We start from the raw sequence: 24,631 nt of genomic DNA on the forward strand, positions 1-24,631 counted from the left end.
ACTAGAAAAAATTATCTGGCCCATTCTCTGCTAACGTTGGCTTAGGTGACGTCTTAGGAACAGGAACCACCCTGCAAAGGGCTGAGCGTGCGCACAGAACGGGAGCTGTCAGTGAAGTGCATGGCCGCGAATCTGGTTTTGATCTGTCCGTGTGATTTTCCAGGTGAGCCTCGGACCCTGCCCACGGTCTGTGCTCCCAGACGTCGGCCCCGCGATGGCAGACGGAGCGACATCCGGCGTCCCGCTTCCCCCAGCCGCGGCACCGGGCGTTTGCTGCTCCCGGAGCTGCCCGCGCGCTGCAGGACACCCAGCTGCCAGACACCTGACCCAGCTCGACTGCTGGCGGAGACGCTGCTGGGCCAGGCTTCGCCCTGCTTGTTGCTGCCTGCCTGTCTTATTCTTCTGAGTTATGCCCCTGCCCGCTCCTGTCCTGTTGTGCCGCTGCCTCCGGGCTGTGTTGAGTTTTCAATTATCACAATATACAATGCAGATGCTATGTAAAACAGCTAGCGTGACTCAAGCAGGCTGAGCTCAGTAGAAATACAGTTAAATAAAAAGGACTGCTATAATACCAGGAGGCTGATTGGAACCACAAGATACCAGTGTCATATCCTGTGGCTTTTATGTTGGTAGATGTAGATTTTAGCCATTAGAGTCTAGCTATCCAACAGATAACAGCCAGAGGAAATGGATCTGGGTATCTTCAGTTGTGAATAACTGAGACACTCTCGCCAATAAATGGAGGACCTGGTAAACTGCCAGAAGAAAAAAACTTTTGAGATACCTACAAACATAATCAGGCATGTAATATGTGGTAGCTTCTAACTACGTGTAACTTAAAGAAACTCCCCGATTACTCACAATACATTTAAAACGGTATGTCAAGAGAGCTCTGACCTCAGAGAACCAATGCATGGTTACATTGTCAGCTCCAAATTCAAGGAAGGAAATAAATAGCAAGTGTAGGTCTCAGCTTATGTATTTGTACAAACAGTAACAAACCCCCAGATCAGGTACCATGATATCTAGGTGGTGGTAAAATGCTACAACAAAAGAGGGAGAAATAAGCAAAAAATACAATAATGTAAAATGTGCCTGTTATTAACTTCTAGAAAAGCTCAACAGCTAGAATTTTAGAATGTGGTATGTAGACAAATGTAAAGAGAGCAACACATTAAGTGTGGTTTTCTCCAGAGCAAAATGAAATAGGCATACAGAGCAAATTATAATATTTAGTACTTTCAGGGCAAATTCTAGTTGAGGATCATGAAGTAATTTGAAAATATTAATGAATTAACCTCACAGCTAGCTTTCAGGTAGATAATAATGATAGTTATTACTATAAATAAATATTATTATTATCATTCTTGCTCCAAAGAAATTAAAATTGAGGCATAGAGAATTTCTGTATTTGTCCAAAGTCTGTGTTTTACTCCTGTAACCATCCTTCTCTAGAACTATTATATATCAAGTTTATCCTTTTCCAAATACTGTATGTGATATACTATTCAGTTTATGAGCTCTAAAACCCAACCAGCTGAGCTTCCTTATGAAACAGTGCCTGTGAACATCTCCATTTGCATTTGAATTCTCAAGCAGCGACAATCCTGCTTAAAAAAATATAAAGAAAAAAGGAATCATGAAAATCAGTACAAAATCTGTCAAGGCCCCATCTGTGACTGTGTATCAGAATATCGCTAAGAAGCTCTGAGGAACAAAGTTCATTCCAAGTCTAACGCATAGTGCTTTTTGGTCGATTAAATTAATTCAAGCAGGGTGAAATGAGGGCACATACCATGAAAAACTCTGTTCTTCCACTGACGGGTGAAGGAAAGCAGCATCTCTGGTGTGTGTGTGTGATCTTGGTTTTGGTACATGTAGCCATGCTTAAATACTAAAGGTTTTACACGGCAAAATATTCAGTGTGCTCACATCTCCTTTTGATAGCCACGTGTACCTGCTGCTTTTCTGAGGAGTGTGAGGGAATGAGTGATCTCTGGTCGTGACAAGATGAGGACTTAGATTATGCGTGCTTGTTGCAAAAAGCAAGCTTTCATAGCCAGCTACCTGAAGTAGTATGGAAACAAAATCATAGACTCCACCCTGGCCTTGAAAATACCCCTACAAACATGTTTACTTCCTTCTGAATGGGAATATATAAAGGTTAGGGACAGTTATTTGTAGGATATTTATATGAGGATCTGAATTCCTAAGAGTCTTGGCCTTAGCTTTTTGCTCTCACACATGCGATATTTGGAATTAAATACAGGAAATAGGAGAACCACAGCGTTAACACCATTCTAATGCACCATATTATTTTTCTTTCCTTTTTTTTAACCATTAGAGTATGCAAATGTTCAGTTAACTGGTCCTCATGTTTTCTCTTTATTGAATTGCTTTCACTATGGCAAATAAATATTCATAAAGAAATGTGGACAATAAATCATTTCAAATAGTTCAAAGCTATTTTCCTTCTAGACTGCATATATATTCAGCTGTGACTCGCCTTTAATATTTCATTCAAAAGAGAGACTTGTAGAAGGACAATAGAGATAATGTGTCAAGTAGTAATTAAAACAGGGGGTAATGATTAAAACCATTTTGATCTACATTGTGCTCTGTCAAATTCATAATCTCCTGTGTTTGTTAAGATGACTTTCTACTTGCTTTATACAGAAACTCAAAATAAACTTCTGTTTGAAGACACTGTACAGAACAAAAGATTTCAACCCTGAGCTTGTGGGGTGCAGAGCCCTTCCTAACTCTGGAGTTTAGGTATATCTTCTGTACCACCCTAGCAAGATAAAACTTCCTGCTAATATTGTGACTTCTCTGGGAAGCAGATCCAGATGCAGGGTAGAAGTCAGCCAAGGGCCACCCCAATGCGTACAGGCACATGTAACCTGTCTCACCATTTAGATTTAAGCTAAGAGCTCCAAAAGAAATCAACGTTAAAGATCTGGTTAGCTTATACATTTGGGGATCTTGGTTCAAATCCACGTAACTATGACATACCTTGTCTCATTATATGCATTTTGGCTACTAATACACATATTTGGCCCAAACTCATTATCTTTCCTGATTTGTTGCTGACTTTAGGCCCTGATTCAACAGAGCACTTACATACAAACTTAAGTAAATTGATTTAGGAAAGCATTCCTCTCTGTGTTTAATCTTGGGCAGACATTCAACGTTGAAATCAATGGGACTTATGAGCAGCCCTGACCTTGGGGTCTGAATGGTTGCTGAATCAGTGCATTGACAGAAACATACTGGAAAAGATAATATCCATGTCTAATCAGAATTATAGTCTCTACTTTCATGGGAAATTACCCATAGATAACACATTATTCTGCTCAAGAAATCCATTTTATAGCATTTATTAGAAAGCCTTAATTCACATTGTCTTGTTTATGCCAAAGATACCAGATGAACAGTGCCATTCCTTGATAGTGTATCTGTAATATCCTTTAAATGAAAAAATAAAATACAGGAAAAGTGCTGGCACAAGGGGCCATTCCTAATTATTTACTGAGACTTTCCCAACTGCCTGCCACATGGCAATCCTTTGGAGGATGGGCTGACGGAAGATGAGGCAGAGTGGTTCTGAAATCCCATGGACTTAAAGACAATTGCATATGAAATACCATGTTATGCAGTATCTAAAAGTGAAACTCCCTCCTAAGAATAACATTTATAAGGGCTGTCTGCCCAGTCTACCTATGGAATTTTGAGTGATCACATGTTTTTATTACACAATGAGAGCAGCAAGAGTGAAAAAAGTGGATGTTTCTGGTACCATGGTGTACAGGTTATACAACTATGGCCAAATCTATGAGATTACAAAAAGCAGTTGGTAAAATAATTGATGCTATGCTGCATGAAATAAAATAGTCTTGCCATTCTCAAAAATGTTTCACACTTCAGTCTTATTTATTCTATTACAAAGATGGCAAACAGAGACTCTTAGATGTTGTTTATAGAGTTGAAACACAGGCATAGAAGGGGAAGTAAATTATGATGGGTCCCACCATGTCATCTAGTTCAATCAATGACGAGTATGAAGATCATAAGAAGATGTGGGAAGAGTCAATGGGTGCTACCTCTCTGTACAACCATAGAAGAATACCGTGATCCACATTATTCCACTGGGTTCTAGGGGCAGAGTTTGGGAATAACACATAAAGAACAGCTGTACAGTGTTCACCTATCTCACGGTGGTGGAAACTCCCACAGTTACCTGTTATCTATCCTAATGCTGCCTACACTTGCTTTAAAGGTGATGAGTCAGGAATATGCAGCTGCTGTATTGCACACTCATTGCATGCAAGCTCTGTATTTCCTGCAAGCCTCTGAACCAAGGTCCCTTAGATCAAAGGGCAAACTCTAAGGGGAAAGCACAGAGGGTCAGGACCTGCCTTATGCTCCTGTATAATTCTCAAATTACCAAAAAAAAGCTGAAGCTCCCTTTTCTGTCATATCCTCTACTCTGCCCCAGGAGAGGGTGAGGTTAGAGCAAATCTGCATTCTGAAACAGTTGCTGCTTCTGATAGGCATGAATCATGGTCATGAATTGGAGCTAAATTTGCTTAATTTAAGATCACCTGCTCTCAATGAAATCAATTAGTGCCTAGCAGGAGCAAAAAGCTTATAGAGCTCAAGGTGAGCAGGAACAGGTCTTTGCTGGATCAAAGGCTTTTTCCAATGTGAAGAGTTACTAGAAGGAATAATGGATCAGTGTTATGATCTCCTTAATCAATTCTTTGGTTTCTGCTGAAATCTTACTGATTTAGAGAACTTAATCACAGAGGTAAGTTTTGCAACTGATTTAAAAAATCTGGGATTTCAATTTTTCAACTTTCCTGATACCTTTGATTAGAGTGTAGTAATGACTTTTCTATGGTGCATGTAACATAGAAGTCATAGAAAAAAAGTGTTTTCCCCCTCACGTCACTAGTATTTACACTGTTATATTTTTTTGAGGAACTAGAAAGGAGTCACCTGCTCTGTTCTGTACCAAACAGTATCCCTGTATGCCTATGCCTATTTGTCACAGTTATTCTCCTTTTTAACTTATGAAGATTATTATTTGTATCTGAAAGTCCCTTTGATGAGACTGCCTTTTGACTTTATTTTCTGGTTCTGCCTGCCAATATTGGGCCAAATTCTTAATTAGTATTGATTTGCCCTGATTTTGCCAGAGACAGGCTGACTTTCAACTGTCAAGCTGCTGGCCATTGAGTTTACATCCTAATTGCTTTAGCTTTCTTCATTATCCTTCTTTTACTAAAGAAGGGACTAGTTCACTCTTTTCTGAACATGTAATAATAAGAAACATGCTAAGCCATCCTGATCACAAGGAAGGAAGTCCTACAGATGCTCAGGATTCATACGTTTTTAACAACAATCTAGCACATATTGTTGTAGCTCCCCATGGAGCAAAAGAAGTTTATATATTACACTATGTTAACTTCACACCCTGCTGCAGCACTCATGCTAATGTGAGGTGAAATGCAGCATAGAGTAGAGTAACTTGATATGGAAGAAATACTTCTTAATGCTCATCCACAGAGGGAGGGAAAGAAAAAATATTTCCCCCTACTAGCGTACTTCCTTTTTTCCATAATTACCTGGAAACTGTGAAGCCACCTGAGATAAACTGGGTGGAAAGGACCACTATGCATCCCACATTGCTGTTTGATTAATTTCATTACATCCAAAGCATCTTTATCGGAAGGAGGCTTGGTTAGGATTTCTTTCTTTTTTTTTTTTTTTCCTTTTCCAGTGCTCTGACTTTTCTCCAAGCAGGAGGATAATTCCAACTCATAACAGATGTAGACCATCCCCTAAGACTCAGGATCAATCAGACAGAAGGTGGCTGTTCTGCTTAACATCTTAAGATTTACTTTGGTTTAAAAGTCTGGTTTGTGTCCTGCAGACCCATTATTTACTAAAATAAAGGCTACAAATGCAGCCATAGTATGCTTGAAAAATAACAAAACTAGATTGAGTTTATACTCAAATGTAAACTGTTCATCACAGAGCAATAAGAAAAAAGACTCCTGATGCTGTGACAGAGTTAAAAGCAAAAGCTCCACATGGTAAAAAGGGCAAGTGAGAAGAGAGGATGAAGAACAGGTGGTAGAAGAACAAGGGGAGGGGATAACAAAACAAGGGGAAAAGTGTATTAAAGGAAGAAGCTTAGACCAAAGAAGCATGTGCAGCCCCAGGGGTATGCTTGTGGCACTTCAAAAAAGGGCTGACTAACTTTGAGAGATAGTAAAAACAGAATGAAAAGAGGAAGGGAAGGCATGACAGCCTGTAGCAAAGAGTTAGAAGAGAGCTGAGAAGAAAAACATAAGGTACGCTCTGTATGGTATGTATGCTTATACATACTCCCACACTTCTTTCTTTGTAAAATATCCTATGGCTCTCTTACTGTGGACGTAGGAAGAGCACAAGTAGATGTAGTGGCTTAATGTTGCTGATGTGTCCTGTGACTAAATATTTTGATTTAGGATATCAGTGTTCTGAACATGAGGTACAGACCATTTATAAAACCATAAAAGGGGGGGGAAAAAAACCCACAAACCCTACTGTGGAGTGTATAGTGATAATGAAGTGATATCTGTATTGTAGAAACTTCAGATGCTCAGCTACTCAAGTAGGAATCAAGGTGTTACAATATTAAAATTTGGCCCAAATAGACTCATATTTTGAGTACTTTTATTCACCCTTTGTATTCGGTATCACTGTCATATTTTATGGAAGAGATGCAAATCCTTGAAGTTTAGATATGGTGAACTTCAGATACACCATTGGTTTAGAAGAAACTACACGTGCTGTTCTATATAATCAAAACAAGGAAAAAATTAAATTGATTCTGCCTTCAATGAAGGCATCAGTAATACAAATGGGTCCAGAGTCTGCTTATGACTTTGTCTGCAGAAAGTTTAAAGGTCTCTTTTGAGAGACTATGTGATAAGAGTAGTGCATACAGCTTAATCTGTCCTATGAGCAGGCTCCTGTCGGCACCTTGGGCTTGCTGGTCCGAGCCCTAGGTGCATAGGCTTTCTAAAAGTGTTGTAAGGAGCATGCGTTGCTATTGCTTGTATTTAAATTGTTGGCTAAAACTGTACTTTGGGTTTAAACTCCATTTACTGTGGTTGCTCTTAAGGTTAGAGATGTACCCTTCCTTCTAACTGACTGTTTCAGTGGTTCCTTAAGAGGAACTATTTGTGATATAGCAATGGCTGCTCTTGATCGTGTTCTGAACTCCTTTCATACAGCACATCTTTCTAAGCACTCCTTGAAGTTGGTGGGACCTGACTGCTTGTGTAGTCAAGGGCTATCTAAAATCATCCAGAAAGATGGCTCAAGTCATCTCAGTGGACTCATGCCATATGCAACAGCTTTCTCATCTGAGGAGAAACTATTTGCCCCCTTGCTTGGGATGGCTAAAGGCTTCTTCATTGGAAGACACAGAGCTTTGCTGCAGCTGATTATGGAAGACTGGGCAAAATTAACCCCTCAAAGTTCCATCAGTGAATGCCTGGATTTATGAACATGCACTGTGTGTTGCAAACAGCAGATATCACAGATAAATGACCTTCAGTAAACAGAACACCAAATAATGATGTTGGCAGACTTACAGAATTTTTTGATATACAGAAATTAAATACTTTCTAAAGATATGTTTAAATTGGAGAATGCAAAGCACATACTGTACTCCTGAAAGAAGAAGTTGCAGAAGAAGCTGTAATCCTCATTTCCCTGATACTGAGTTTGTGTATAAATGCTATCCTTTGCTTCCTTTTCTGCTGCTACAAATGAGGCAAGGCACAGCTGATGGGCACTATGTCATTAGAAAATTTGAGCCATGAGGAAAGCCCGCTCATATTTTGAAGCTTGCAGGGTCAGGGTAGAATAGCAACCGTTACTTTAGCAGCCTCTCTGGGCGGCTGTGGAGCAGTACAACTTGAGCCCTAACATAATCAAGAACCTGACCCTAAATGTTCTCTTAAACCTGACCATTCGTGTGCCTGTTCTTTTATCTTTTCAGTTGGCAATAGTTAATTGAGAAAGACTTTAATCAATACTTTATGTAATTGAAACCTGATGCAACCAAGTAGCCTGCCTCTGAGAAACTTTCCAACAGAGGTTTGCAGTCTTCCCAGGACTCAATGGTATTTTGATGAATAACATTTCTCGCAGGCTAATTTTCTAGCTAATTATCATCAAACACCTAGACAGGCTTTCTGCAATATTAGATCATAGAATCATAGAATGGTTTGGGCTGGAAGGGACCTTAAAGATCATCTAGTTCCAACCCCCCTGCCATGGGCAGGGACACCTTCCACTAGACCAGGTTGCTCAAAGCCCCATCCCACCTGGCCTTGAACACTTCCAGGGATGGGGCATCCACAACTTCTCTGGGCAACCTGTTCCAGTGCCTCACCACCCTCATAGTGAAGAATTTCTTCCTTACATCTAATGTAAATCTACCCTCTTTCAGTTTAAAGCCATTACCCCTTGTCCTATCACTACATGCCCTTGTAAAAAGTCCCTCTCCAGCTTTCTTGTAGCCCCCCTTCAGGTACTGGAAGGCTGCTAGAAAGTCTCCCCAGAGCCTTCTCTTCTCCAGGCTGAACAACCCCAACTCTCTCAGCCTGTCTTCATAGGAGAGGTGCTCCAGCCCTCTGATCGTCTTTGTGGCCCTCCCCTGGACTTGCTCCAACAGGTCCATGTCCTCCTTATGTTGGGGGCCCTAGAGCTGAACGCAGTACTCCAGGTGAGGTCTCATGAGGGCAGAATAGAGGGGAAGAGAATCACCTCCCTCGACCTGCTGGTCATGCTTCTTTTGATGCAGCCCAGGATACGGATGGCTTTCTGGGCTGCAAGTGGACATTGCCGAGTCACGTTGAGCTTCTCATCAACCAACACCCCCAAGTCCTTCTCAGGGCTGCTCTCAATCCATTCTCCTCCCAGCCTCTATTTGTGTTTGGGATTATCCCGACATGTGCAAGACCTTGCACTTGGCCTTGTTGACCTTCATGAGGTTTGCACGGGCCCACCTCTCAAGCCTGTCAAGGTCCCTCTGGATGGCATCCCTTCCCTCCAGTGTGTCAACCAAACCACGCAGCCTGGTGTCATTGGCAAACTTGCGGAGGGTGCACTCAATCCCACTGTCCATGTTGCTGACAAAGATGTTAAACAGCACCGCTCCAAATGCCAACCCTGAGGTACAGCACTCGTCACTGGTCTCCACTTGGACATCAAGCTGTTGACTGCAACTCTTTGAGTGTGACCATCCAGCCAATTCCTTATCCACCGAGTGGTCCATCTGCCAAACCCAGATATGCTTTGAAAAAAAAAAAAAACCTTCAATCATGGGGAGAAGGGAATTACAGATCCATAGGTATATACACATTTTCAAATCTTGAACTAGTGGTTCATTACAGTATCTTGGTGGTAAAATATAGCATCTTATTGTTGTTAGATAGCAAAAATAACATAACTGATTTTGAAATTAAAAATCACAATCCACAGAGAGAGCCCTAAATTGTATATTAAACATTAAAGTAAGTTGTAGAAATTTTAAATGGCAAACCATGTTTTCCTCCAAACATGTATGTTTTGGCCAAAGGGATTCTATGCATTTTTGGTTTTGTTGAGGAGTGCTTTATTTCAACCCTAAAGGAAAAAACCAGAAACCCTACAATACAGCCTACCAAAATTCACAGATCTATATAGAACTTACAGCAGTTGTTATCCCAAATGTATTATTCCTATTCTAAAACACTTTGAGGTTACACTTAGTCATAAATATTTCTAGTCTACTAGTCCCCTCTTCATCTTGTTCTGTGGAATTAGTATGAGATGGAGGTATAGACTTTAAAGGAAAAAAAGTGTTACTGGAAGAAGCAAAGCCAGCTATGTCTCCCTCTGCCAGACTGCATCCTTTCAAATTCATTCTGCTGATACTAAGGCTTGTTCATCGCAAGATCACAACCTACAGCTGTAGTGAGTAGTACTTGCTCAGTGTCACATTACTCAAGCAGTGCAAAATCAGATCCAAGGCCAATTGTGTTACCATGGCTTTAATGGGGGTGGGGGGAGCTCACCATCTTTAAATGGCTGTATGTACTTGCAAAGCATATAACCCAAAACCAGAGCTGACAGTTTAAGTATATGATGGGAGAATAACAAACAAGCGTAACAAACAGATGGGCCAGCCAGTCTGTTACAACGTGGTTCAACTGCAGGTCTGGCTGTGTGTGTGTGGGGGAGCTCCTTAGTCAATCTTAATTGTCATAGCTCCATTGACTTCGGTATTTACAATAGCTTTATTTATATGATGATGATTAATGTCTTCTGTGATTGAGAAAAAGCATAAAAAATAAAAAGGCCTTCTAAATCCTATGATATTCTGTTCCTTTCAGGCTTATAGCGAATATATCTGGTGACAGTGATATAGGTTCTCTCTGCAGTAAGTGTGAAATGACAAGTATGCATATATATATGATCTCATTGTCAGCATTTGACAAGCTTAAAAAAAATGTTTTGGCTATAGAAGCTATTGATGTAGGTGTTATGAGGCACGTGGGAGGGATCCTTCAAGTTTTCGGAATGTTTGAAGCAGGAATTTGCCGTTTGGGCTAAAAGGACTATATCTGCGCCCCTCTCTCCCTCCCTGAGTCCCAGCCAGGTGGAGATCACACTTTCCCAGCTGGCTGTTGTGGCTGTAGTTCACCTAACTGCAGGCATTCTGCAGGAAGGTGGAATGCAGCTTAGCCAAAAGTTGCCATAGCAATAGATTATCATGCAGTTAGAGTAAAATCTTGGACATGTAGGTGCTGCAATGAAAAAAGTGATAATTGGTACAAATTTGGGGAAGGAGCTCTAGTGGACGTAATCTTAAAACCAACTGAACAAAAAACCCACCAAAAACCAAACAACCAAAACCGACCAAAGAAAACTACCAGGAAGACAAACCTTTTACTTTGCTCCTTTGTGTAAGAAGTGGACAGCTCCACAAACACCATGATCTTTTTTTTTCTTAAGATCTAACCCTGCATGAGGTAAATAGCACCCGGCATAATACAGTACATTTTTGTTAGGCATACATTTCAGTATTCCATGAAAGTTGTTGTTTTCCTGTGTGAGACTTAAATATAATATCTGGCAAAAAAACCCCAAACATGTAAAATGATAGATGACCAGAGAAGTGACGACATTGTGTATGCAAGACATTTGTCTAGAAAAGCTGTCATAAGGTCAACTGGTATTATGGGGCTACTGGTAGGTAAAGAAGAAGAGAAAGGTAGAAGAAATAGTTTTGGAGGAAACAAAAATAAAAGAAAGAATTAATTTTTTTAATCTGATCAAAATCCACAAATTTAGGCATGAGATTAGACAATGTAATCTTGTTTTATTTGGTGGGAGAGGATTTATTTTTTTAAAGCATGGTGTGTGTCCTATAGCAGTAGTCATTTTCAGTGGAAATAAGATGGTCTGCATTGATAGATAATGTTTGTGTTAAGGGGTTAATTTCCAGAAGGAAACTGGTTTAGCTTAGATTTTTTTTTTATCAGATTGACTCTGCTTGATTTGATGTAGTGATCTAATATGACCTTGATTAAATTAGAGAGAAAATGATGATGCAGACTGTTTGCTCTATTGACGATTGCTACCTTAGGCTAGGGTGGCAGAGAATTAATGTCTTGCCCATATTTTGCAGGGACCTTGGGAAGGAATTAATTTCTCCTATTCATTTCAACCTTGCCAAGAAGGCAATAACTGTTGCTGATTGTAAAGTTGGCTATTTCTGAAGTGGTGAAATAGGCCTCAGGAATTTGCTCAAAACAGTCCAAGACAGATGACTACCTTGCCATCAGCCTAGTAGTTTAGCAAGGACATCGGGATGTACTACAAGCCATTTATATTATCTGAGCATCAGTTCTCTAGTCAACAACCGAGGCTGTGGATAGTCTTTATCCACATCTTATACCAACAGTTGGGGGCTACAGCCACATCTGAGACTTGTAGGTGGAAACAGGCTTTCTTCTACGCAGTGTACAGGTCCTGGGTAAAAGTCAGCTCTATAGCAAGGTAGGGAAGAGAAATTTTCTTGAACTATCCCATGGAAAACTTAGTCAAGTTTTTGTTCTTTTTGCCCTATTTGCTGGAAGCTACAGAGCAAAAGGTGTACTGGTTAGTGCTTTGGGGGCTTCTACTTCATGTTTCCAGCCCAAGCACTATGCTACCTTACAGCAATTATTTATGCAATGTAAAGCACCATAGAACAGTTTTTCTCCAGCAATATTTCATTGCTTGGCTTAAATAAAGTATTCACATTAATTACCTCTATCTGTTAAGTGTTGATGGCTGTTGAATACTATTATAAAATCCAAGTTATAGCTGGGGTCCATTGCACTGAGTACTGTAAAGACCTGGAGAAGACAGAAGCCTCTATTAGAAAATTATTTTCAACTTGCAGCCTTTTAACTCTGTGTTTAAATCTTGCCATAGGAGCAATACGTTTCGCTGTGCGTGTGGCCACAACTGCTGAAGTCATAGGCCAGTGTAAACGAATCATTTGCAAGTAAATGAAACTCTCTATAGGAAGTATCTCACAGGCATGCAAAGAGTTGGGTTAAAAATGTGCAGAGTCCTGTTTAGTGTTTACATAGAGCATGGGTGGAGGGAGACAGCTTCACTGTTTTAATGGCAATCCAGTATGTATTTAAGTAACATGAAAAAGAAAATTTTAATTTTTGTGTACTGTAATAACTAAATGGGAAGATGTCTGTTAATATTAAACTGATATGTGCTCTTACACAGCTAAACAACTAATGTCACTTGTAAATTTTCATCTCCAAGCAAGCAGACAGTCCTCTGGGAATGTCACACATTATACGTATGCTAGGGAGAATGAAAGTGTTCACATTACAAAATCAGATAAGGTAATTCTTTATTCTTGTTTAGCCTTTACTGTTAAAACTGAGATTTCTCTGGTAAACCTGCCTACCAAGTTGACTTATGATGAGGCTAGCATATAGTTCCTATCAGCTGCTATGGTTTTTCTTTTGTAGTGCTCTCATTAGTACTTTAATAATAGATTCTGCAATGACTGTCAGATTTTTTTTTTTTTGGTCACAAGGTGTTGTGACCAAAGGTGTTGTTTGCTGAAGGTGTTGAAAAGGTACTAAACTAGCTTAAAACTGCTGTTGCTGATCATTGGGCATTGCCAAGTATGGCTGGGATTTCAGCCATGACAGTAATGGATGTATTGTGGAGACAAAGGACTAACTGCAATTACTTAAAGGGACATTGAGTTACCATCAGTTATTGTATTTCTTTTAGGCAAACACAAACCTGTTTGTTCCTTTTTGAACTACTAAATAAGAACAATCCAAACACACCAACAGTTTATTTGTTTCAAGGATGTTAATCTGGTGGCAGTTTTTCTTTAAAAAATAGTCATTTAAAAAAGTAAACAGTAGCCATTTTGTTTGTCAAATGTTTGTTTTGTGAGGCATTTGAAAAGCTATCAAAGTTGAAACCAGTTATGCTGCAACTATAGAGACCAATAGTAAATGGTAGTAATATTTTGTAAACAATTCAAGAGGCCAGTTTATACCTTGTCAGTATCTCTGGAAAGCAACACAACTACAGAAATCCTATTAAAAAAAAAAGAAAAATCTCCTGCTCTTGTTGGAAGGGATGAATTAATACCAATAATTCAGTGAATATATTTGTGGCGTCTGTCTATTTTACAGGCTGATCTTCCTCTGATCTCACTGCATGCTTCCCTTTGAAACTGCAAGCACAGAAATAGTTAATTTGGCATGGTCATAAGCTAGGCAGTAAGTCACCATCTCTAATATTTACCTGAATGGAGAAATACTTGCTGTTGGCAGAAGTTAGGTATATAGTAAACCCATTCTCTAATAGCTTGGCAGTCTGATTTCTTGGAGACTTGGAAACCTTCTGTGCACAGGGGATGGAGGGCTGGAAGGTCAGTTTGCATAGACACCAACCAGTTGAGGTTTACAGGAATCTCGGGTGAGCTCAGTATCATTTTGTCCTACTTCACTGCTGCACAATGAAAAGGCTCCAAACCAGGTCTCATTCAAAAGGCAGACCTCACCCTTGTCACAAACGTGCTGACACAGGGAATGTAGAAGATGCAAATAATGAAGTGTACTGGGCCTCAGTGCAAATGGTCTGATCCTTCAAAACAAAACTTATTTTTCACTCTTCTCATCCTAGAGGTGCGTATGTCTGGAAAGGAGCACCCTTTGCTTCTAACACCCAGGGCTGAAAGAGATGGATGTGACACCCCTTCCACCACCACAACCACAAGATGTCTCGGAGGCAACTAAGTGACTTCAGATTTTCAAATCCTATAGTGGATTTCCTTTTTTGTCCGGAAAGGATAATTTGGTCTGATGTAACTGAGTGGCTGCTCAGTGTCTCTAAAATTAAGTCCAACATACTTTTCATGTAAAGTACTTTCAGCCTCCTCTTCCCCAGGTTCAATGCTCCAAAATCCCATCTTAATCTCAGATCTGTAATTGCTTTTATCCAGGGAAGACTCATGCTAAATGTGTATACTTTTTAGCTTTTAAACACTCAGATTTCCTGACTATTCTACCTAGCTAAGGTTCAGCAACATGAGAAGCACATTAGGAGACTGAAAATAATTTGAGGCACATACAGAGAAAAGACTCTCAGACCAGTGCAAACCCAGGGCATCAATTTAGCAATTCTCAAGCTTAGTAATAAATATAGGATTTGTCTACAGATGTCTTCACTGGAGACTGGAGGGCAAAAAAAATAGCCAGATTTTTCCATCCCCTAAAATATCCTAAAGAAACATTTGGTGGCATTTAAATAGGAAAACATTATGCTATGCCAGAAACAAGTTTTACTTTTTAATATTTCTTTGAATTGCATGATAGTGGTTATCAAAAGATGTTTGTGGTGTGAAAATATGTGGGTTCTTTTCGCTTAATTTTTTTCCCCCAAGATGATCATGTTGAAACTTGTGGTCCTTGGTACATCTGAAAAATTATAAAGCAGTTTAGGAGACAAGCTTTTGTTTACACTGCCACAGATGGCTGGAATAAATTAGTGGACTCGGTAAAGAACAGTTCATTTTAGTTTAAAATGCATTTGGACACTTATCAAAGCTCACATGGTGGCCATTTTATGTTATTTATTCATCTGTTTGTGCTTTACGATTCCATGCCCAAAGGCTATGTCTGAGTAACGGTCAGAGTTTCCTCCTAACAGAATTTATAATTATGTATATCTCACACTTCAAGCACATTTGTACTCCTGTACTGTGGCATACCCTGGGTTATCCTGTGTAGCTAGTCTTTCTGAAGAGCACTGCAAATCTAATTGTAAGCAAGCAGATTAGAAAGGCAAGGTAAACTTCTTCACTAATGTGAATGTTTTAAGTTGAGCATTTTCCCTAAATTGGTGAAGAAATGCATACAGTTGTAACCATATACTTCCTTCAACGTCAACGCTGCTATTTGGGAGAGGTAGTGAGAGCAAGACTTCCCAAATTAACTCTTGAATTCCAGTTCCCCTGGACTGGATTAGAATGAGGGAGGACAAAGATGGCATAGTTACTCTATGGCTCTTCACTTACTGACCTTTCAGAAACAGTACAGTAAAACCTCTCCCTCTCACACTTCAACTTTTTCATGTGTATACACTTGTTTCCTCCTTGATGCCAGTACAATGAAGACATGCAACACAGATGTCTTCAGAGTTGATGAACCTGGCACTGCAATCAGTGGGTCTACTTCTTTCAACTTTAATAGGGATTTGCCTTGTCCTGGGAAAGTCAACAACACTATTACTGTGACTCCTAGCGTAAGGCAAGAAATCAAACTAACATCTGAGTAGCTGTTGGGAGCCTTCAGGAGCAGCTTGTCATCTTCATGGCATTTTCTTGCTAATCCCATTTCTCTTGGACCCTTTGCATACTGGATATACCGCCTTTAGACTATTGCACTTGGGAGTTGACAAGCCAAACTGAGAGGGCAGAAACAGCAAATAACTGAAATGTAAATCTGTGCACTGTCATACTGAGGTGCTCAAAGAAGGTAAAAGAGCAACTTGGGTTCACTTCAAGCTTTTCTCAATCCCATGAATTTGACAGATGAACTTGCTTAAGTGTAATGAGTAATCTGGCTTGCTAAATCAGGCATTCAGATGTCGGGAGATGCTAGCTGTGAGACTGTAACCATCACTCTTCATCATATACAATGAGTGAGGAAACTGGTCCTGGAATAAAAATACTATGTGATTAAAGACTGCCCACCAGGTCCAAGTTACAACTGCACAGGAAATTAAAGTCTGGAATGTCCTGTCTCTCTAGTACTTGAACTGATGTGAATCAGGGGCAGTTTTGAGGAAAAAGTGGGGAGTTGCTTGTATGATAAGTCAGTACACTGAGACCTCTAGGCTCCCTAATACATCACTGCCAGAATTTGAATGCTGAACTTTCAGAGTTTACAGTTTACCCTTTAAACTCACAGATTAACTACTGCAATGGCTGGAGGAGAAGAATCTTTTGTTTTAGATTGCAGGTTGTGTTCCTGGAACCATTTGAATTTGAAGGACATGGCCTTGCTCACTGCCTGCTGCCCTGCTCTGCCCTCCTCTGCCCTCCCAACCAGGCAGCCATTCCCAGCACAAGGCTGTTGCTGCTGTGGTGGCAGTGAGTGCCTGGAGGTTTTCTGAGAAAGTTCACGTGCAATTATTTCTTTGGCATGTGAGCAAATTTTACCTGAAGAGCACAAGGAACAAAAGGTTAATGGCAATTTTCAAAAGCCTGTAACTCAACCAAGCCTCAACAGCATTTCATGCCAGAAGTGGAAGTTAGGTCTTTAGCATCACTGCTCTGTTTCTGCTGCTTTCAAAACCCTGCTAGGGGGGAGAAAAAAAAAATTAAAAAATCAGAGGCGTAGCACTTCTTCCAGAAAAAAGCCGAAACTATATTTAGGCTGCGTAATGCTTCTCTTATTAAAATTTGTTATAACTTCTGCTTTAGAAAAGCGGGAAGACTTGTATTCTGATGAATGTTGTGCATGCCTCCCTGTTTTTGCTCATTTATTTCCTGAAACAAAGTTCAGCTGTACAGAAGCTCAGTGCTGGTAAGAGCACTATTAGCCGCAGCTGAGAATCCAGAGATCAGAAGGGTGATCCATGGAAGGCCAGCCCTCCCAGACTGCTGGGGGAAGGGGGCAACTGCAGCAGGCTGACACAGACTGGCTGACTGCCACGGTTTGCAGGCAGTAAGTTGATCCCCAGGAGAAATGTGTGGGAGGGGAAATAAGAGGAGCCCCCCTCTACCAAGAAATACAAATTGTGAAGTAAGGCAGGGTATAGTTAGGTCTCTGAATCCCTTTCTCTGACTTGCACTTATTGGCAGAGTAAGTCCTGCTGCATTTGGAGGGGAAAACCCTACTTCTATGAAATTTAGATGGTGTTACTCTTTACTGGTTTCACAGGGCAAAAATCCTACAGGTGTCAGGTTCATTGGCTTGGTAGGTAACATGGCGGAAACCAAGGATTTATATAACCTGCAGTGCAAAAGAGAAAATGTGTGTGATGACACTTTCCAAAAAGAAGTAGATATTCCTCAAAAGGATGTTATCTGTAACAGCTGAAAACCTGGCAGGACAGAATGAAACTGAAGAGTCCAGTGGCTGCTGCTAGTCTCTTCTAATGTAACTGCTCCTTTAGAACAAATGGATGCAAACTGAAGATGGCTGGACACAAAGCAGTTTATTATTTCATATACATGGAAATATTCCTTGTGAAAATGACTTACGGGCCTAATGCACTTGGTATAGTCAATATACTGCTGTAGATCAGGAGCAAACACCACTAGAAAACTCCCCAGCTAGCACCAGAGACCACTGAGCTGCTCAGCAATGTCAATATTAATGAAATGAACCAGATTCTTGGATTTGTTAGAGATAAGTACTAGCAATGCAGGGGATCCTGCTTCTGATTTTCCTGCCAACACTTTAACTGCTTTGCATGGGTGATTGTAATCAGCAAGGATTGTTATGCGATAGTGCTGAAACAGAGACTTGAGAAAACACAGCTCTCACTTGAGACACAAAAGACCGCAACCTTATTTCTCCGCATCTTACAAGGGAAACAAAATCTCCACTGGGCATCTTGAAAGTGCTCATTTACAGAGATGGGAAGAAATAAAATAATTACAATGCGAAGGAAAATTTCCATGCTATTCCGTGAGAGGCATTCTCTCTGGAGACATGAAAGGAAGAGAAAAGGCAAACCTATTCTCTACTGTACCCAAAGGGTCATCAGTGTGCAGAAGCTACTTATACTTTTTCAGGCTTTTTATAAAGCAAATAAGAGTGGGAAGCCCTTTTTTGGTCCTTTTTATGCTGTAATAAAGAAGAGTAGAATGAAAGCTAACTGGATAAAATAAGTGCTGTAAAGAGCATGTTGAACACCAGATCTGGGATTCTCTTTTGCGAAGGGGAGAGAGCCCAAGAAGTTGCCTGGCATGCAAACAGGAAAAGCAAAGACCAGTCATAATTAAAACTCCTCTATTCCTGTGAAATGATGAGAAAAGCTTTTATATTTTGGGGGATCATAGGTGTGGCTACTTTAAAGTGCTGCCTAGAAACTGATGTTACGGTGTTTGGGTTTTTTTCCAAATAGAGAATACCTGCTTTTGATGTTTTTTGAGGTAGTAGGGAAGGCAGAACTTCTTTGTAGGCATGTTACCGCAGGAATGTTTATTTCAATGATACTATAAGTATTGTGTTTATGGTATTAAACAATCGCAGGGTTTGGGAGGAGAGAAACTTAAAGAGTGCACAGAGGCGGCGTGACCTGGCCTGCTTGCCTTTGTGGCACTCCCTGCGGCAGGATGGCTTCTGCGGGGGGGATTCTCCTGAGGGGATGCAGGGGGAGGAAAGGCTCGCTGTCCCTGTGGGGAGCAGGGTGAAGGTTCAGGGACAGGCCAGGCCAGTAATGCTGGAAGGAGTATGTGTGACCCCGGGAACGGTCCTCCCTCTTTGCCTCCGGGTGGGAGAGCGGCTGCATCCCTGAGCAGGGCGGCGGTGTTGGCTGCGGCCCTGGCGTGCAGCTCCTCTTGTGGGATTTTCATGAAGTGGAAAAACAACCAGGGTGAGGTTCGGCCCTGTCCCTGCTTACACCTCCACCAACAGGGAATGAGGAAGACGATGGCGAAGGAGGCCGTGGCACGCACGTGGATGACGGCAAAGGACGCTGCGGCATGCCTGTGGACTGAGAAGGGGTGAGTGCCCGTGGGCTCTAGCAAGGGGTTCTGTGGCAACTCAGGGAGGCGAGGCTGGGCCGCAGGGCACCTGCCCTTTGGGCAGCGGCGATGCCACGGCCGCGCCGCCTGAGGCCTGCAGCTGCGGGGCCGTTTCCCGGGGGGGAGCGTGCCGTGAAGCCCCTGCGGAGAGTTTCTGCCGAGCCGCGTCCTCTCCCCTCGGTGACCGTTGGCGCCCGCCGCGGGCCTGAGGTAAAGCGGCGCGAGCCCTCACCGCGCCGAGGCGCCGGGCCGGGAGCGCTCCCGTCCCGCGGGGCCACCTTTCCCTCACGCCGCCGGGCCGCCCCTGACCCGGCGCGGCTCTGCCCGGCGGGGCGGCCCTGGCCCCGGCCCGGCGCGGGGGGCGCCCGCCCACTTGGGCGTTGCTGTCCGGGCTGGCGGCTCCGCCTCCTCCCGCGCTCCGCTCCGCTCCACTCTGGGACTGCGGGGAGCCGGGGGAAGGCGGTGGCGGTGCGGACACCATGGCTCGTGTGCTGAGCCGGGACCCGGTGGACATTGAGGTACCCACTCGCCCTGCCGGGACGTGCGGCTGTCGCTAGAGGGGAGGGGGCTCTGCCCGGCGGCGGCGCCCGGGCCGGGAGCGCCCAGCAAAGTTTGGCTGCGTTAGGAAGTGCCCCGCCGCTGTTACCGCTGCCCGCCAGCGGCGTCCGGGGCCTCGCTCCGCCGTGCCGCCCCGCCGCGGAGCCGGCCGCGGGCAGCCCCGGCAGTGCCGGGCAGAGCCAGCCCCGGCCCCGGGGGCTGGCCTGCCGCCCGGGCAGCCGTAGCCCTCGTCGGGGGTGGCCGCCGGGGCGACGGCGGCGGGCTGAGGCACCGCTCCGGCGCTCGCCCCGCGTTCCCCTCCCTCGCCCAGGTGAGCGGGGCCGCCGCGCGGCCGAGGGGTGTGAGGGGGCGGCGCCCGGCGCCTCCCCTTCTCACCGCCTCCTGTCACTCCCCGCCGGCGAAGTCGAGGGCTGGGTCTGGGCGAGCCCCGTCTCCCGCGGTGAGGCTTCCCTTCCGGCTCCGGCAGAGTTCCTGCGGGTCAGGGCTGCTCGGGGGCAGTGGCCTGAGGAGGCCCTGGGCGGCCTCACGGGCCTCAAGCTGCCAGGCCGGGCCCTCTCGCAGTGCCGCACGGCCTTGGCCTCAGTGGTCTGCAGCTGCCTGCGGCTGCTTTCGGAGGTGTGCGGGCCCTCAGTTCCTCACTGTCCCGCAATGGGCCAAGCTGAGCTGACGTACCGCACTGTGTCTCGTGGAAGTAAAACAGTTGCATGGAATGCTGAGCAGGATGGCAGGAATAGCTAAGTGGCTTCCAGTACCTGTGGCACTTTACGTTTTTGCGTGACGTTCCTTGCCACAGGTCGGGCTGGGAGCTTGGAAGTAGGGTCCGGATGTGCGCCAGTGCAAGGTGGAGGTGAGGTGGAGTGGGACCAAGGCTAGTGCAGTGTAATATGCAGTGAACTCCTGCTGCTGTTAGCCAGGTTGCATGGTTGGGACTCAAGGTACCTTTCCCCCACCCTTCACAGGACTTTGCACGTGGCTGTAAGCTTCAGCTCTTTTGGAGAGTCTAATAAAAACAAAGTGATGATAAACCAACTTGTAGTTTGACAGTCATGTTCTAGCCTGACACAACTTTTTGCTGTGATATGCCTTGAAGTTTAAAATATTAGGTTAAAATACTAGGTTTAGGGTGGGCTATTGCAGCTCATTGAGGGCCCAGCCATAATACATAAACGTGTACAGCAGCAGCTTGAATACACTCTAGGTCAGTTGTGACTGAATTTTATCATCAATTCTGATACTGGGTTTTTGTGTCCAGTCTATTTCCTAACTGAGCTGCTGCTCAAACCATGACTAATGTCCAGAAATGCTCTTACAGATACTCTGATAAAACTGAAACATGGAAAGAATGGGAAAAATGAACTATTGTAGAAGTCTTCCTGGCAGTTAGGGAGGCACTGTGGTATGAAATCAGAACTGTCTGTCTTTTACCAGCTCAGTGTTTTCAGAGCAGCCAATCTGGGATTTTTCTTCAAGTGTTGAAGTTCATTTTTCTATTACAAAAGTTTGATTTTAGCAGTACAGGTTTTTGAGTGCTTTCCTCAATTTTTTTAATGCAAAATATTTCTGGGATTACATTGTTTTGCATTTCTAGATATGTGCGACTCGGATTCAAAGAACAATATCTTATTGTAGGATCATGTGTTGGTAATAGTATGTACCACTACATGATTTAGAAGACTAACTGATGGATTTTGAAAAAGACTAGTGTTTGCTTTACTCTCAGGTTGAAAATAGAAACTTTGGTCAGTATCTTCCTGTGTTTTTGTTTTCAGCACTCATTTAAATTAGCAAGGAAATCAAGGCAGTCTACTTCTAACCAAATGTATTGTCCTTTCCCCATCTGTTTGAATAAATTTAGTCACTGTATGATTTGTCTCCCAGATGAATATATCAATAATTACTGGTAGTTTAATTGCAGCTCTCTGGGTATTTTTGTTGTTGTTCTTTTTTTTCCCCTGCATGGGACTTTTTTTTTTTTGGGAAAAAAAGTACTGTATTTTCAATAAAACTGTATTTTATCTTTTTCTTTGAAGGAGGGAAAGAGCATGTTAGGTAAGCCTATGTCATTGTAGATAAATATTCTCAGAAATGTGGTTGATGAGTGGAGAAGTCTATCAACATGAGCACTGGCAGCACAACTTGAATGTTTTGGCCACTTTCTGGGCTACAGTATAAAAACCGAACGAATGACTTCATTAAACTTATCTCCATGGTTAGTATCTCACACTACATAGTTCATATAATTAAAATATTAAACATGACCTTTGGAGTCTTGGTACTACTTTATCATTTATTTAGATAGTTAAGGCCGGATAAAAAGACTGATGTCACTGGTTAAAGAGGAGCCAAGAATCTGTGCTAGAAGTAGGTAAAATCACAGCCAATTTTCCAAGTTATTTAATAAAATAAAAATTCCAGGAAGCTGTCCCTGAAGAATCTCATCCCCCTTGGTTGGCTTAGCCAGCAGCTTTAGCTCCTGGGCATCCTGTCTCTGAAATCTTCTGGTCTAACTAAAGCAGATGAAGAAATTACATAGGTAATCTTGTTCTAAAAGTCTGCTTTCCAAATTGTGGAAGACTAGGTGTGTAGTGATTAAAATATAGGGTCTTCTCCAAAAAATGTTAGTGTTAAAAAACCAAACCAAAACAAACCCCAAGACCAAACCAAACAAAACCCCAAACAACTGCTAACCCCACAAAACCCAAATGCTGCTTTTTTTTAATTTTTTTTTGAGAGGGAGGTGGAATCTGGTGAAATCTATCAGAATGTGCTGAGAATATCCCTTGGGTGCAGAAACTCTAAGCAAAAGGAAAGAAAGCCCATTCCAAAATAGCTATGGGTGAAAGTACCTAACTTGGATGTATGGTGCAAGGACTTGTCTTGGCTTTTTATTTATTGCATCTCTAGATCTTTGTAAGAAATTTTGAAATTTACAGTATGAGGACAGCATTCCCTTTCTAACTTGTAAGGTGAAACTGTATGTCAAATGTACACTCAAACTCCAGATAGCGTTTACAGGCTTCATACATACCTTTCCCAGTGATACTCTGGGAAAGAAAGTCTTCCTTTTTTTGCCTTCCCTTTTTTTCTTTTTAGCTGATTCCTTACTATCATTGTGTGTAAACCATACATGATTGTATCTGTTGGAAACATCAGGGTTCTTTAAAGAATTAAAGTTGTCAGATCGAGTACTCAGAAATTAATGAATGGTAAAACTGTGGAGTGCTGAGTAGAATCTTAACTCAGTTTCTTGAGTTCATGCAGGTTGACACAACCTTGAATGACATTACTTAATATTGTCCTCTGCATGCTGTGTTTTCCCGACTGCGTTCCAGTCTTTTTCTGCAGTCCCTCTAGTCACCTCATTCGGTGATGTTTGGGTAGTGGATGCTTTCTAGCTCTTTGCCATCCAGTCTACAGCTGGTGAAAGTAGGACTCCCAGCCTTCCTTGGTAAGGGCTTCTTCTCAGCAGAGCAGAGGTGCTTTGGCACACAGTTGTCACAAACCTAAAACATTGACAGTAAATTAATATCCACCCGCCCCAACATACCTTAGTATGAAACAGCATTGTTGTTCTTACAGTAGGTAGAGAGTATGTTGGCATTTCACAGATCTAACCTTTCCTCTGAATCATCTATTGCATGTGTTTAAAGGGGAGTTGGGTGTTGATGAATGGGCAATTCCTTGCTGGGCCAGCAGCTGGGTATCTAGCATGCTGTCACAGCTGTTTCCAGATGCCAGCACTGATGCTTGATTTGTGAGAATAAAAGGAAAGGTGTGAAGGGCTAGACCCATGTTCTGAAATAGCAGTCTGGGAATTGTCTGACAATTACCAGGGTAAATTTGTGGTGCTTTCACATATAATATAATGAACATTGTCACTGTAACTGTGTCAAACTTTCTCTTAATTTAGCTTTGGAAAGTATAGATGGCTCTTAAATCACATCTTTTTGTTTGAAAAGTTATTATAAAATTCATCCATGTAGCTTTATTTGGTGTTACGTTAGGAAACTAACATTTGCTGTGCTTCTTGTGCACGGTACTCTTATTTCTGTGGTGGTGTAATCCATAGGTATAAATAAGTTGCTGTTGCCTATTGTGGACAAAAGCTTTACAAACCACATTAACTTCAGGGTGAAGAGGAGTGTTTTTTAAGGGCCAGACTGTGCCCATTGGGTGCTGACCTTAGTGAGGACACAGGAGGCTCCAAGAGTTCCTCAGTGCATGTGTGTGTTGGTTTTGAGTTTCTTCAGCAGCAACATATACACTGCTCTCTGAAGGCTGCTAATGAAGGTGGAATGAGGTTACAGCCTGTTTGAGCAGCTCACCAATGATGCAGTCAGCACACCTGAACTCAAGGGCTGCAGCTGGTTCCAGGGTTGGGTAGGTGGGGGAACAGGACTTCTTGTGCCACGCTCCCTGCTGCATGCAAGGGGCACCTGGGAAATGCCCCTAAGCCTCAAGCCTCAGCTTTATTGTACAACCTGCAGTTTCCATAGTGCTTAAAGTAGCAGGTTTGATAGCAGTGATGGTTCTTCTTTCCCTGGGATATAAACTTAGCAGGTGCTACAAAGCATGGGCTATGACAGCAAGGTAAGCAAGTTTTGCTTGTCAGGTTTATTCTTCTCCCAATACAAATGGACTAGAACAGTGAAAGGCTGCAGGTAGCAAAGGTGATGCTTTGAAGGTACATCTGAGAGCTAAGCTTGATGTCCTCTAAAGGGA

General features: G+C 42.5%; 1 protein-coding gene and 2 long non-coding RNA genes across 11 annotated transcripts in view; 2 read left to right on the plus strand and 1 right to left on the minus strand.

The window, feature by feature from the left end:
• The window catches only part of LOC142412679 (uncharacterized), a 45,166-nt gene extending 41,459 nt beyond the window's left edge, over window positions 1-3,707 (plus strand). For 2 of the 5 annotated variants that reach the window (XR_012776579.1, XR_012776580.1), the window contains exon 5: window positions 164-2,600. This is a non-coding gene — a long non-coding RNA (uncharacterized LOC142412679). Of the gene's footprint in view, window positions 1-163 lie in introns of all 5 variants that reach the window. The other 3 variants (XR_012776578.1, XR_012776581.1, XR_012776582.1) reach the window with 2 other exon arrangements.
• On the minus strand, window positions 3,372-19,556 carry LOC142412680 (uncharacterized). The gene is made up of 3 exons (XR_012776583.1): window positions 19,228-19,556; window positions 12,365-12,452; window positions 3,372-9,361 (listed from the first exon to the last, which is right to left on the minus strand). It is a non-coding gene; the product is annotated as an uncharacterized LOC142412680 (long non-coding RNA).
• A 200-nt stretch (window positions 19,557-19,756) lies between these two features.
• The window catches only part of DPYD (dihydropyrimidine dehydrogenase), a 369,002-nt gene continuing 364,127 nt past the window's right edge, over window positions 19,757-24,631 (plus strand). For 2 of the 5 annotated variants that reach the window (XM_075508301.1, XM_075508306.1), the window contains exon 1: window positions 19,757-19,869. In XM_075508301.1, the coding sequence (XP_075364416.1) occupies window positions 19,831-19,869 (39 nt within the window). In that variant the 5' untranslated portion in view covers window positions 19,757-19,830. The remainder of the gene's footprint in view (window positions 19,870-24,631) is intronic. The other 3 variants (XM_075508302.1, XM_075508304.1, XM_075508303.1) reach the window with 2 other exon arrangements.

The sequence above is a fragment of the Mycteria americana genome, chromosome 7 (assembly GCF_035582795.1).
Source record: "Mycteria americana isolate JAX WOST 10 ecotype Jacksonville Zoo and Gardens chromosome 7, USCA_MyAme_1.0, whole genome shotgun sequence".
Lineage (NCBI taxonomy): Eukaryota > Metazoa > Chordata > Aves > Ciconiiformes > Ciconiidae > Mycteria > Mycteria americana.